We start from the raw sequence: 14,451 nt of genomic DNA, 5'->3' as shown, positions 1-14,451 counted from the left end.
GGAAAATATTTATAGCTGGTAATATATTTTCGGCCATGCTGGCTGTCATAGCCGCTATGATAGGCACTGACTTTGTAAAATCAGGTGTGTATGCGTGTACTAATTTATGTTGTTGAATTTAGATAGCTTCCTGGTCTGCATGATACACGGGGACCATTTATAATGAGAGTCAAATTATAAATTTTCAAAATTGTAATAGAATGACTGCAATATGATTTGGTAAAAGGTCTGTTTGAGTGCACTCTGATTTCATGTAAATGTATGTTCTGTGTACGTGTGACATGTTTGCCATTTTGTGAACAGCTGTTCTCCTTTATTTTTGAGCTCAAGAACATTTTTTCATGATACAATTGGGGTACAAATCTAAAAGCATACTTTCTTCTAAATTACCAGCTGATCTAAACAAAGATATTCAACTGAAGATGTTTAACTATAATCCCTGAGCAGAAACATGGCTGGGTAGGACTCCAATCAGTGAATGAAGGGGTGGCCACCCTTTTTTCATTAATACGGAGCCTCCAAAGATCTCCAGAGTCTCTTGAGAGATACCCCCAATAATTTGGTGATGGTCAAAAGTGTTCCAGAAAAAATAAAAACTAAGGTGTTCTCACAAGAGATGTTCTTAGTACAGAATTAAAGAAGCAAAGGTTTTCACAAGTGTATGATAATTTAGTATTATTAATTTCATAGTGTATTGAAATGTATTCATGATTCTGAATGTATAGTTCTCCAAAAGGTAAAGCAAGGATTGCTTATGATGAGACTTTTGTTCAAATTCAGACCTTTGTCTTTAAAAAACTTATGTGTATTTCAGGGGCTGGGGATTTAGCTCAGTGGCACAGCACCTGCCTGGCAAGCGTGAGGTCGTGAGTTCGATTCCCGGTACCGGAAAAAAAAAAAAAACACAAAACTTATGTGGTTTTCGTTAAATGATAACAGATTGGAGAAAAGCTTATGTATTAGATAGAGATGACTGATTTGAGAGGGTTAGGTTATGTCCAAATGAAATTTTAAGTGTGATACAAAATATCATGATTGTCATGTGGCAATGTTATGTATGGATTTGGTTTCCAATTTCAATGTACAAATACATAATTATTATCTGTTAACATTCTAGAGGGATTTAAATGATAGGATGTTAATGGTTGTTAAGAAAACAACAGTTTCATTTTATGTTCTAAGGTGTCTGATATTCAGGTAGTAGTGTTAAACTTTACTGCCTCTGTTATTTTGGATCAGTAGTAAGATTAATGTCACAAGGTTCTGATAAATTTCTAGGTGGATATATGTAATTGTTGTTAATATTCTATTAAAATTTGAATATTGGAATATGTACGGTTGTTAAAAAATTATAGTTCCATTTGTATGTTCCAAGGTGTTTGCTATTTAGATTATATTGTAATATTAAGGGTGTTGCCTTTGTTAGGATGTTATCATTAATCTTCTCTGCTGGATGTTCAACCACTGAGAGCTGGAGACTCAATATCAGAAGGGTAGTTTGGGCTAAAAACACAGCCAGTATTTTGGCTATGCCCTCTGAGGTCAGTAGACTCAGGACATAAGAGAACCTCTGCTATGACATCCTATAACTTGGTCGAGTCCCTCATTTTCTGATCAAGAAGATTATGGGACCACAGAGGAAAGTGATTCTATGACAGTGTGCCTAAGGAGAGTCACTAAGAGAGAAAAAATGTCTCAGGCTTTCACGGAAAGCACCTTGGTCAAGCAATGGCCGTGACTCATCCGGATGGCTGACACTGACAGAAGATCAATAGATAGCATTTGGTTCCGAGAAGATTCCTGAGGAAACCTCACTGACCCTGATAGATAGTAAAAGGTTACAACTTTTATTTATACAAGTCTCACTCTAACTCGGTCTTAGATAACCAGCAGAAAAGTGTGATCTCAAGATATAGATTGAAGGCTGATCATTGTTATGAACCGTGAATTATGTTCTTATTCGTGCAAACATCCCTTGTCATTTCTTGCAATATTATCACTGTACTTTGCCTCATCCCCTTAGTCTAGCGAAGTTCATCCAGGAAAAACTGAGAAATGGAAGACAATTGGTAACCTTTTTGCTGATGCTTCAAAGGATTGCATTAAAACAAAAAGGGGGACATGTCGGGAAGGACTGGATTGCTAAGGGACTGATTACTGATGGTCGGCTTATGATCCCCAGCCGTGCTGACTGCACGTGGTGTGGGGTGTGGGAGGCTCGCCCGAGGATGGTTACCATCAGCTGAGAGGCAGAAATGGAAAGGGATAATGAATTTCTCCTATTGGTCTGAGTTACGCTTTGGGTTCCAATAAAAGGCGATTGAGATGGGTGATTGGGGCTGCTGCAGTCCCAGAGGCTGTGGGCCCCCTGAGCCCAGACTTTTGCCTCTTCTGTTCTTCTCATTGTTTACCTTTCCTTATTCATCCTTGGGCACCTCGTTCTCGGGACCTGTCACTACAGATAATACCAACAAAAGCCCGCATGACGAGCTCCTCTAAAACAACCAACAGCTCCTGACAGCTTCTACCAGCTCCCAACAGCCTCCTTCTCCTTCTCCAGTTCTGCCTCTTGTGCTGCTGGCAACTAATCCCCAGGGGGGCCTCCCACACCCAGCACCATGCTTACTCAGTTCAGCTGGGGGTTGTAAGTTGAGCACCAGTTGTCAATCCACTACAGCCTGTCTGGGCTAGATAGCAAGACCCTGTCTCAAAGCAAACATAACAAGATGATCCTGGAGTATCTGCTTAGACTCACTGTAATTACAAAGGTCCTTTAAATGAGGATGTAGGAGACAAAAGGTAGAGGATAGTTGAGAAGCCTTGGTGGCTATGCTGGTTTGAAAGATGGAGGTGCGGACAAGTGCAGGATGCAGGCAGCCCTCACAGCAGCAGAGGTGTGGGAAACCGATTCCCTGCTAAAGCTCCAGGCAGGACCGCAGCCCTTCCAACACCTGACTGTAGCCCAACGAGACTCCTTCGGGGCTCTGACCTCCTGAGCTGTACCAGAATAAGCTGGTCCTGTTTTACACCACCGCACTTTGTCCAGCAGGACGTTCCCACAGAGAGTCACTGGACAAAGTCACATACTATTCGGGCAGTAGGGACACAGCAGTGCACAAATCAGGCTTTCGTTCTGCTGCTGCGATGGTGTAGATCCAAAGTGTCCCCCAAAGTCTCCTGTGTATGGAAGGTTCATGGGGCACTGTACACCTCGGTGGAGTCATCCATTGGTGAGTGCTGCAACTGACCGTGCAGAGGAGGTGGGGTCTGGCTGGGGGCGTGGCCTGGGTGTGTTCTTGTCCCTGGCTCCTCCCTTCTCAATGCTTCTGGACCAGCATGAGGTGTGCAGCTATCCTCCGCCAGACCCTTCCACCATGCCCTTCCTGCAGTGGACACCCACCTCCCCCGCTACGCCATGGACTGAACCCTCTAAAACCTGTGCACCAAAATACACCTCTCCTCCTGGAAGTTGCGGGTGTCATATACTGTCCCAGTGATGGGAAAGTAACCAGGACAACTGTATTTAGTAGACCTCATGGAACTGCGTGGAGAAGGGGCCACTCACATTTCCTGGCTGCAGCGGCTGGAGCTCATTCCGAGCTGCCTACAAATAAGAGTCTACGGCTCGGTGTAGCGGTACACCTATGATGCCAGCACTCTCGGAGGCTGAGACAGGAGGACTGAAACTTCGAGACCAGCCTGAACAATGTGGTGATTCAATCGGACCTTGTCTCAGAAAAAAAGGGACCCGGGGATGTAGCTTAGTGCAAAGGCCCTGGGTTCAATCTCCAATCTACAAAGAAGGAGAAGGAGCCAGGCATGGTGGCTCAGGCCTGTAGTCCCAGCACTCGGGAGGCTGAGGCAGGAGGACTGCAAGTTCAAACCTAATCTGGGCAATTTAGCAAGACCTGGTCTCAAAGGAAAGAAAAAAAAGAAATAAAAAGGAGTGAGGATGTAGCTCACTGGTCAACCGCTTGCTTATTACGTGCAAAGCCCCGGGCTTAATCTCTACTAAATATGTAGGTATCAGTCTGACTATCCCAGACAGATTTCACTGGATCAGAGCCTGCACGTATGGGTGGGTCTTTCATACTAGATGGTTGTCTTCCTCCACCAAATTAAGTCTACTGAGTCTTCCCGAATCTGGGTCTTCCATTGGATGATGACTAATGGATATAATCAAAATCCAAAGAAAAGTTAATCATGAAAAGTAGATAGAGACCCAGGTGTGGTGGTGCACGCCTGTAATCCCTGCACTCAGAAGGCTGAGGCAAGAGGATCTTTGCAAGATCGAGACCAGCCTGAGCTACAAAGTGAGCTCAAGGCCAGCCTGAACCGCATAGTGAGACCCTGTCTCAAAAAGACAAAATAATAATAACAATAATAATAATAATGATGATGTTGTTGTGGCGGAGTTTGTCAAGCACCCTTCCCTGGCCCGCAGCAGGTGTCACAGAACACTGATCCCACGGGCCAAGCCCCGCCCTGATAACCCCAGGGCTCTGTGACGTCACGAGTCCCGCCCCCGACGACAGGCCAATCGGAGCCCGGAGCGGGCCGAGCCGCCGCAGTGCGCGCGCAGCCGGCCTGCGTGCGGGGGGACCATGGAGTCCGGGCCGGGCCCTGTCAGTTCCCGCGGTCATCTCCAGGCCCGGCCGCCACCTCCCGAGACACTGCCGCGGGCAAGCTGGGACGAGGACGCGTACGACTGCCCTGACTACTACTACCTGCGCGACTTACCGGCCTCGGGGGCCGGGCGCAGCAAGGGTCGGACCCGGCGGGAGCAGGTGCTGCGCACCAACCGGACGGTGCCCGGCGGCCACGAGCGCAAAATCGCGCAGAAGCTACTCGCGGGACTGCGCAAGCGCCGCCAGCGCCAGCTGCAGCCGCGACCGCGCACGCGCCTTGCGTGAGCGCCGCCGCCCCCAGAGTGGAGGGCTCAGCTCGCTCAGCTTGGCAGTTGGCTGCAAGGTGCTAGGACATACAGATTTTTTTTTATTTGTTTATTCATTCATTCATTCGTTCGTTCGTTCATTTTTGCCTTCCTACTGAACTTCACCCCCAGCCCTTTTTTTCATTTTTTATTTTGTGACAGTCTCGCTAAATTGCCTGGCTGGGCTTAAACTTGCAATCCTCCTGCTTCAGCCTCCCAGAGTCCTGGGAATAGTAGGGGTGGACCACTAAGCCCAGTGAAAACAACTCTTAAAACACACACACACCTTTATTTATTTGTTTTTGTTTTTGTTTTCCGGTACCGGGGATCAAACTCACGACCTTGCGCTTGCTGGGCAGGCGCTGTTCCGCTGAGCTAAATCCCCAGTCCCCCCACCACCACCACCACCACCACACCTTTAAGAATTACCTTCAGTGCTCATGTTCAGACTAAAGAGATTAATTGGTGTTTGTTTCTGATTTTCTACAGGATACCCAAAGGACCCGTTAAAAGTATTTTCGCTGACTCCAGCTGTAACTGCGCTCCTCCATGTTGGTCAACAGAACTACTCCACATCGCCTAAATTTACTGCTTCAGTCTTTGCTTTACAACTGTTAGTTAAGTAACGTCCAGTGGGTATGCCTTCTTAAGGTTTTAATTAAAAGAAGACAGCACCAATGGCATTTTAGCTCTTCCGCGTTCCCTCTCCCCAAAATATTCTGTTCCAGTCTGACAAACACTTGGATACTTCTTATGTGTAAAGAAGTGGTCACAAACGGGGCGTGATGGCACACACCTGTCATCCCAGCATTTGGGAGGCTGAGGCAGGAGGATCAGTGTGCGTTCCAGAGCGGCCTGGGCTACATAGTGAGTTCAAGGCCAGCCTGCACTATATAGTGAGACCTTGTCTCAAAAAAAAAACCAAAAAAAACAAAAATCCGTTGCTACTCTGGCAGAAGGGGGGCATTTGTGACTGACATCCAACAGAAGAGGAAATTTTACCTTTGTTCTCTTTCTTAAACCTCACCTAACCCCCAAGACTTTCCCACAAAGCCCTTCATGAAATACCCTGGCCAACTTTTCCCTTATTGAGATTCTGTTACATACATTATTATTTATTTTTGGTACCGGGATTCAAAGTCAGGACCTTGGTCTTGCCAGGTAAGCGCTGTGCCCCTGAGCTATATCTCTGGACCTCTGTTACCTTTAAAACCATCTCACACCAACTATCACTAAAGCACGGTTCCTCAGGTCTTTGCAATCAAAGGTTCCCTCTTCCGGGCATTGGCTTTGCCTTTGTGAACTGTGGCTGGCCTTCCCATTCATATGCCTTCTTCCAGTCCTGCCCTCCTGACCTCCCTCCATCGGTTCATGGCCCCAGAATAGCAAAGAATGAATTGCAAGGACCACAGAAGTTAAGAGGAAAGGTTTATTGAGAGATAACTCCTGAGAGACAAGGTGTGTGCAGGGTCCCAAAAGCGGGTTGCCACAGAGGATCTTTCTCCAAGAATATTTTATATAGCAAAATCACAACATGGGTCAAACTACAACCTACCAATAGGATTACGAGCATCTAGTAGCGAAGCAAGGCCCATAACAAGGGTATATGGCTAGCATCACTAGCTTATCTATAGCCACTTACACAGGAAGGGATGGGACCACGGCCCCGACGTCCTGGTCACCCACCTATGCATTTGATGCCTATCAGGGGTCACTGGACCAGCTGGTGCTGATTGCACTATAATTTCAAGTTGCTGCTTATCTTTTCTTTTTTTTTTTTTTTTGGCACAGGGTCTCACTATGTAGTTCTGCCTGGCCTTGAACTTGCTCATGTAGCCCAGGCTGGCCTCAAATTCATGGGGATCCTCCTGCCTCAGCCTCCCGAGTGCTGGGATTACAGGGGTGCACCACCATGCCCGATGTGCTTATCTCTTAAGGAGGTTCCCAGGCCTGGCAATTACATCTGCAACTTGAGGCTTGGCTTTGTTTGGAGAGGCCTCCGGCCACAGTGGTTCTCATCATCTGTGCTGATTCCCTCAAGGGCCCAGACCCTGACTGCCTATTGCTTTTGCATTTTAAAAATTTTATTGGTACATTTTTATATACATATCACATTCATCATAGGGAATTTGTGCCTGTATGTGATGTATCTTGCTTCTTTTTTCCCCTTTCCCCTCCTGTCCCTTCAACCCCTCTTCCCCTCATTTACAAAAGCTTTGTTTCCATTTCTTCCTTCTATTCTTTTTTCCTTTTTTCCCTTTCCCTTCTATTTTCCAATTAATTTCTAACTTAGCTGTCTGTACTGTCTTGGCCTTTCATGATGTCACCCTGATATCACATACGGGCTTTGTCTCTTGTCTTAGAAATTTAAACGATTCTAACCTTTAAATGAATGTTAGAATCTTATTAATTGCTGTATCTCCAAAACCTACAGGTTATTCAGCAAAACTTTGTCAGATTACCAGGGTATGGATTTTATCCCAACGCTGGACACAAATTCCTTAATATATAGGAAAAGGGATTAAAATGTGTAGTGTGAGCCAGGCGTGCTGGCACATGCTTGTAATTCCAGCACTGGGGAGGCTGAGGCAGGAGGATCATTTCGAGTCCGAGGCCAGCCTGGGCTACAAAGTGAGTTCAAAACCAGCATGAACTATATAGTGAGACCCTGCCTCAAAAAGACCAAAAAAAAAAAAAAAAGTGTAGTGTGATACGTGAAAGGCATTCGTATTTTCTGAATTTTTTTCTTACTGTATCCACAGACAAGAGAAGGACTGTACAAGTACAGCCCTACAGTTAGCCCTGAAACGAACTCGGTTCGTTTTATACATACACACTGTCTCAAAAAAATAGTTGTCAGCTGGGCATGATGGCACTCCTTTGTAATTCCAGTACTCTGGGAGGCTGAGGCAGACGGATCACAAATTTGAGTCACCCTGGGGCAATGTAGTGACTTAGAAAGATTTTTTTTTATTCTTCTGGAGATTGAACCCATGGCCTTCGCACTGGACTACATCCCCAGCCTTTTTAAGTAATGCTGAGAAAGATACAGTATCTTGGCCAAGGTCCCTGGCAATCAGGCCTGAGATGTGACTCACTCCCAAAGTTGCAATTTTTTTTTTTTTTTTTAAGACACGGTCTCGATATGCAGCTCAGGCTGGCCTTGAGCTCACTTTGTAGCCCAGGCTGGTCTCGAACTCGGGATGATCCTCCTGCCTCAGCCTCCCGAGTGCAGGGATTACAGGAGTGCGCCACCACGCCCGGCTCTCCAAGGTTGCATTCAATCTACTATGTTAATACAAATATTTGAAGGAAGTAGCAACAGTCCCTTTTTTGCTCCTTTGGTTTTCTGGGACGGTCTCGCTGTGTAGTTCAGGCTGGCTCACTGTGTGGCCCAGGATGACGCAGCGGACCTCCTCGCTTAGGAAACAAACTGTTAACGGTGTTGGGGGTTGGGTTGTTAGGGAAACGCAGGAACTTCCGGTTTTCTACCGCGCAGAGGCGCCGAGGTCATTACGTCACTTCGTACGGTGAGGCGCTGCCCTTGAGGCCTCGCTCTCCCAATGACCTTCAGGGTCTGCGGAGACTATCTGCACGCTGATTGGTTGTTCATCAAGACCCGCCTCCCTACTTCCGCTCCCCTCTTCAGAAGGAGCCAGAGTGTTCGCGGAGTTTGGCGTTTCTAGACGTTGATCCGTGGTGTCCGGAGGATGCCTCGTGGAAGCCGAAGCCGCACTTCCCGCGTGCCCTCTCCGGCCAGGTGAGACCTTGCTGGGGCTTGGGGTCGAAGCCGGGCGCCCGGAATCTGCCGGCTTGTGACGCAGAGGGCGGTGGGGGCGAAGCGCTGCGCACGGTGGCGTGGGTTGTGTTCGCCTTGTGCCGGGCATGCGGGGGAGGATTTTTTTTTATTTTATTTTTGGTACAGGGAATTGAACCTCACGTGTGCCAGGCAGGCACTGTGCCACTGAGCTATATCCCCAACCCTTATTATTATCATTATTATTATTTTGGTTTTTTGAGACGGGGTCCCGCTATGTAGTTCAGATTGGCCTTGAGACAGAGTCTCTCTGTAGCCCAGGCTGAACTCACAGCGACCTTTCTGCCTCAGCCTCCAGAGTGCTGGGATGACGGGCGTGCGCCACCACTCCCGACTGGGAGGTACATTTTATAGAGCTACGGCCCCATGATATTTATTAGCACGTTAAATTGTAACCGTTTGACACGGATATAGTTGAAAGAACGATCTAGAAATGAGTGGCAGAGCCAGGCGTGGTGGTGCACCCCTGTAAGCCCAGCACTCAGGAGGCTGAGGCAGGAGGATCGCTGTGAGTTCAAGGCCGGCCCGAACTACATGGCAAGACCCTGTTCCCAAAAATAAATGATTGGCGGAGGGAGGAGCCACTTCACTGACTGTGCTTCAAGGTTTTGGGGGTTGGTGGTGGTGGGTGCAGTACCGGGTATTGAGCCTAGAGCCGTACCCACTGAGCTATATCTCCAGCCCCGGTTATTTATTTATGAGAGAATGTCTGGTAATAGGACAGACTGGGCTGAAATTTATGATCCTCCTGGTTCAGCCTCCCTGAGTGCTGGGGTTACAGGTGTTGTCACCATACCCATTTTACACTTCATTTTCCCAGTTTGTAAAGTGAAGAAGGAATTGGACAGGATTATTTTGCTAGATGACTGTCTCCGGTTTGGGTTTGTGTAGCAGGATTGCTATGGTGCCCAGGCTGGCTGCCTTGTTTACTTTTCTCTCATTGCAGAGACAAAATATTCAACGCCCAAAATTATTAAGGAAGGAAAGGTTTATTTAGCTCAGTTTGTGGACGTTTCAGTCCATGCCCGACTGGCTCCAAGGCAAAGTGGCACATGGCAGAGGGCCACAGTTCGTGGCCAAGGCAAGCAGCAAGAGCAAGAGGAAGGAGCGGCGGCAGGCAGCCTCTCTCCCTCCCTCATGTTGTATGCAAACTACCAGGGCGGGTGCAGCACTCACACCCAGAATCCCAGCGCTGGACCGTGGACCGATCACAAACTCTAGAAGCCCGCCCCATGATTGCATGAGGCTTTGGGGGACATCCAGATACAAACCATAACACTGGCCCTGAGCTCCTTTGCTGGAGTGATTTTCCCTGGGCTCTTGCAGAACTGGAATTGTTATTTCACCACACTAGGCCCTGGGTTTTTGCTTTGTTTCTGTGATATTGGGGGTTATATCCACAGGTGCCCTACCACTCATCTACCGTGCTTTATTTTCTTTTTTCTTTTTTTTTTTTTTTTTTGTCTTTTTGAGTCAGGGTTTCATTATGTAGTTCAGGCTGGCCTTGAACTCTCAGTGATCCTCTTGCCTTAGCCTCCCAAGTGCTGGGATTAGAGGCGTGTGCCACCACGCTGCTCTTTTATTTTCTATTTTGAAAGACCGTCTCCTTAAGTTATTCGGTTAAGTTACCTTTACCTTGGCAGCCCTCAGCCTCCCGACTAGCTGGGATTACAGGTGTGCACCACTGCGTCTGGCTGACATTTTTTATTTGCTGTCTCAGAATTGAATGAAAGCCAAAAGTTTGGACTCGGTTACATTTTTCAGCCTCCCTAGTATCCTTGAACATAGTGGTTGTGTAACATTTGACTAGGTAAATTCATGTTCTGTACATTTTTTATGAAGTATTGGGATAACTGGTAGTTAAAGATACTATGGTTAATGTGAGCCAGGTGTGGTGGGTGGCATGCCCCTGTAATCCCACACCTCAGGAGGCTGAGGCAGGAGGATCATTTAAAGTTGGAGACCATCCTGGGCTACAAAGTGAGCTCAAGGCCAGCCTGAACTGCATAGCGAGACCCTTGTCTCAAAAAGGCAAAAAATAAGCAAACTTCAGTTTATGTGGATACATAGAAATAGTTGCTGAAAAAAATACATAGTTGGTGCTCAGGCATTACAACCTTATCGGAAGAGATAACATGATGTAAGTAATTCATTGAATTATTTTTGGTAATGTCTTGCGTGTATGTGTGAATATGAAGAATCTGAGGTTTATTTAAGCGTACAACTTTAAAAACAAGCTGGGAACAGGCACGTCATAATCTTTCCTCTTCTTCCGCAGCCGGGCCCCTCAGATGCGGGCTGCGCCCCGGCCAGCGCCCAGACCAGCCCCAGCGGCCCAGCCCCCAGTGGTGGCCCCGCCATCCGCTGTGGGCTCACCTGCTGCTGCGCCCCGGCAGCCTGGTCTGATGGCCCAGATGGCCACCACTGCAGCAGGCGTGGCCGTGGGCTCCGCCGTGGGGCACACGCTGGGCCACGCCATCACTGGCGGCCTGGGCGGGGGAGGCAGTGGTGAGCCCGCCAGGCCTGACATCACTTACCAGGTAAGGCTCTCTTGGTGCTGTATTTTATGAGGAAACTTAGTTGTTTGTACGTTCCTGGTGTGTGAGGACTGGCCTTGTGAATGCACAGTACTGTGAGAGAAAACAGGATGTCAAGCCGGGCGTGGTGGTGCACGCCTGTGATCCTTGCACTCTGGGAGGCCGAGGCAGGAGAATCGCAAGTTCAAGTCCGGCCTGGGCAACTTGGTGACTTAGCAAGATGCTGGCTGGAGCTAGGTCCTAGGTTTCATCTGCAGTACCAGAAAAAAAAACCCTCCAGTGTTTTGTTTATTTTGTACAGCCAAAAGGATGGAGTTCTTTCAGTTGAGATTTGATTGCAGATGTAGTACACTGGGAGGGTAAGATCAGGAGTTTGGTCTGAATTATGCTGAGATAGTTCCTGGGCTTCTGAACGAAGATTTCCTTTGTGATCCTGTGAGTGCCACTATTGCATGGCTGAAAAAGAGAAAGTCATTTATCATGGAAAGTTTATCATAGAAAATAAAAATCACAATTGAACCCAAGGTTGACACTGAGCTACACCCCCAGACCCTGCTTTTCTTTCCTTCTTTTTCTTTTTTGGTTTTTTTTTTTGTTTTTTTTTCCAGTACCGGGAATCGAACTCACGACCTTGCACTTGGCAGGCAGGCACTGTGCCACTGAGCTAAATCCCCAGCCCCCTTTTTTTGGTCTTTTTGAGACAGGGTCTTGCTATGCAGTTCAGGCTGGCCTTGAGCTCACTTTGCAGCCTGGGCTGGTCTCGAACTCACAACCATCCTCCTGCCTCAGGCTTCCTAGTGCTGGGACTACACTACATCAGGCATTCTTGTTTTTATTTTGAGACAGGGCTCTAAATTACTTGGGCTGGGCTAGAGCTTGGCCATCCTCCTGCCTCAGTGTCCGAGAGTGCTGAGAGTACAGGCTTGTACCAGCATACCGAGCCAAAACCTTCCATTACCCTCGGACCCCTTACCCACACCCTGCCCCCTTCCTGCTTGTGCAAGTGCTCTTTCTTAAGGAGCCCAAGTATGTCCTCCAGTGTATTTCTGTGTACTCGAAACTCATCCATTTTTCTTATGATCTCATTTCCCCCATGAAGCTTCACCCAAGGTTTTGTTTTTAGACAGGGTCTCAGGGAGTTGCCCAGGCTGGGCTTGCACTCGTGATCCTCCTGCCTCAGCCTGCAAGTAGCTGGGATCACAGGTGTATGTCGCTGTGCCCAGCTCTGTTGAATTTATTTTATTTGACTTTTGTGGTGCTAGGGCTCAAGCCCAGGCTCCTGCGCTTGCCAGGCAAGTGGTCTGCCACTGGGCTGCCTGCCCGGCCCCGTGCATCTTGAGATGCAAGGTGACTGTTCACCTCGTTTGCAGTTTGGGTCTTTGATTCTTTTTTTGGTGGAGGTGGGGTGGGGTGGGGGACCGGGAATCGAACTCAGGACCTTGTGCTTGCTGGGCACGCACTTATGCCGCTGAGCTATATCACCGGCCCAGTTTGGGTCTCTGATTTGCATCTGATTCTGCTTCCATTCCACAAAGACTGGATGCCACTCTCTGCCCAGCTGTAACCTACTCCCCTTTTCAGGAGCCTCAGGGAGCCCAGCTGCAGCAGCAGGAGGCCGGGGGCCCCTGCTACTTTGAGATCAAGCAGTTTCTGGAGTGTGCACAGAACCAGCCCGACGTGAAGCTCTGCGAAGGTTTCAACGAAGTGCTGAGGCAGTGCAGGATGGCGAACGGTGAGCGATGCACCTGTCCCGCCGATGGGGCGGGCGTGGCTGGTACCGGGGTGGCCCCCCTCTGCTTTTGCCTCTGTCCTCTCCCTAGCAGCATGGGCAGCTCTTTCCAGTGGTGTTGGTGGGGGGGAGTTGAAGTCTCGGTGAAAGAAGCCATCCGTAGTCACCAGAGAAAATCGGTGGGTACCTGCGGCTGCCTTTGCTAACGGACCGCTTCTGTTTGCAGGCCTCCTCTAAGCAGGAAGTTCACACGGGAGGACTGGGACGTCGACCCACATCCACCAGAGCACGTCTCTTTAGTGCGGAAATGTTATTCATACTAGAAGTGTACAACCGTTCAGTTCGACCTCTCCCTGTAGCTTCAGCGCTTGAGAACGCCACGGAAGAGGGTGTTCCCGCCACACAGATGGGCTAGGTTGGGGCCACGTGTGGCCTCCTTAAGCCAACTGTTGTGATGTTATTAGTTCATTAGAATAAAGTGAATTTTGTCCAAGGACTCTGGTAGTATTCATGGGGTATAAGGTCACACGCTGGATATACACCCTAACAGGGCCCCTGTGGGAGAAGCGGTCACCTGCACCCATCCCGCCTCCACACATCCCGGCTCCACCTGTGGTCTGGGGGTGAGATCGGCAGCCACCCTGGGGCCTCCAGCAGGAGCGCAGAGCCCCCACCTGCCTCTTGGAAGGGCTGCGGCTGCCGCAGGCCTGAGTTAACAAACTGGGTGGGCATGGGAACTGCTTCAAAGCCCAGGTTAGGGGCCGGGGACCAGGGCAGAGCGTGGGCCTCACATGGAGAGCTCAGGCCTTGCTTCCCCAGTACCGGAAAAAGTCTCACCTATGAGGAGGACGAGGGAGGCGTGGTAGCAGAACTGTCACCCATGGTTTCCCGGGTCAGGTCACCTGATGCAACAGCTTCCCTTAATTCAGACAAAAACTTGCTGTGCAGAAGCTTCTCTTCTTGAGGTGACCTGCGTAGGTGACATGGCCTCCTTTTCTGAAAGATGCAGCCCTTCACTGCCCCTCCGGCCTTGGGATGAACCTGGGCCTTGTGTGCTCTGCAAGAGGTCCACCGTGATGCTTAGCCTGTCCACCCCCCCAAGTAAACCTAGCTGCATCTCTCAGCTCAAATTTCAGTCTCTTACAGGACTTAGCTCCTGTCCACATTTTATTGTGCTGTTTGGTTTTGAGACAATCTCACTAGGTAGCCCAGGCTGGCTTCAAATTGAAGGCAATCTTCCTACCTCAGCCTGCCCAGTGCTGGCATTACAGGGGTGCGCTGCCATGCCCAGCTTTGGACAAGTATTTTTAAATGCTCTATAATCCCCAATGTAAATTTTTATGGGTTTTGTTGTTGTTCTTGTTAGGCCTTATTACTGGCAAGTCACTAAATTGTCTAGATGGGGCTTGACCTTGCAGTCCTCCTGCCTCAGCCT

The 14,451-nt window shown here is 48.7% G+C and overlaps 2 protein-coding genes across 2 annotated transcripts; both read left to right on the top strand.

Moving 5' to 3' along the window:
• The first annotated feature begins 4,527 nt into the window (after positions 1–4,527).
• Nupr1l (nuclear protein, transcriptional regulator, 1-like) lies at positions 4,528–5,616 on the top strand. Its single transcript, XM_005396705.2, has 2 exons — positions 4,528–4,971; positions 5,423–5,616. Exon 1 carries the CDS (start codon positions 4,605–4,607, stop codon positions 4,911–4,913), a length of 309 nt encoding a protein of 102 aa, XP_005396762.1. The 5' UTR covers positions 4,528–4,604; the 3' UTR covers positions 4,914–4,971; positions 5,423–5,616.
• A 2,940-nt stretch (positions 5,617–8,556) lies between these two features.
• On the top strand, positions 8,557–13,512 carry Chchd2 (coiled-coil-helix-coiled-coil-helix domain containing 2). The gene is made up of 4 exons (XM_005396701.2): positions 8,557–8,693; positions 11,029–11,290; positions 12,869–13,019; positions 13,243–13,512. The coding sequence occupies exons 1-4, from the start codon at positions 8,644–8,646 to the stop codon at positions 13,251–13,253; spliced, it is 474 nt and encodes a 157-aa protein (XP_005396758.1). The 5' UTR covers positions 8,557–8,643; the 3' UTR covers positions 13,254–13,512.
• The last annotated feature ends 939 nt before the right edge of the window (positions 13,513–14,451 follow it).

The sequence above is a fragment of the Chinchilla lanigera genome, unplaced genomic scaffold (genome assembly GCF_000276665.1).
Source record: "Chinchilla lanigera isolate Chin_1 unplaced genomic scaffold, ChiLan1.0 scaffold00055, whole genome shotgun sequence".
Classification (NCBI taxonomy): domain Eukaryota; kingdom Metazoa; phylum Chordata; class Mammalia; order Rodentia; family Chinchillidae; genus Chinchilla; species Chinchilla lanigera.
This window is presented reverse-complemented; position numbering and strand designations above follow the sequence as displayed.

Coding starts and splice junctions, on each gene's coding strand:
- Nupr1l (XM_005396705.2), top strand. CDS start 4,605: ATGGAGTCCGGGCCGGGCCCTGTCAGTTCCCGCGGTCATCTCCAGGCC.
- Chchd2 (XM_005396701.2), top strand. CDS start 8,644: ATGCCTCGTGGAAGCCGAAGCCGCACTTCCCGCGTGCCCTCTCCGGCC. Junction 8,694..11,028: donor CGCGTGCCCTCTCCGGCCAG/GTGAGACCTTGC, acceptor CTTCTTCCGCAG/CCGGGCCCCTCAGATGCGGG. Junction 11,291..12,868: donor GGCCTGACATCACTTACCAG/GTAAGGCTCTCT, acceptor TCCCCTTTTCAG/GAGCCTCAGGGAGCCCAGCT.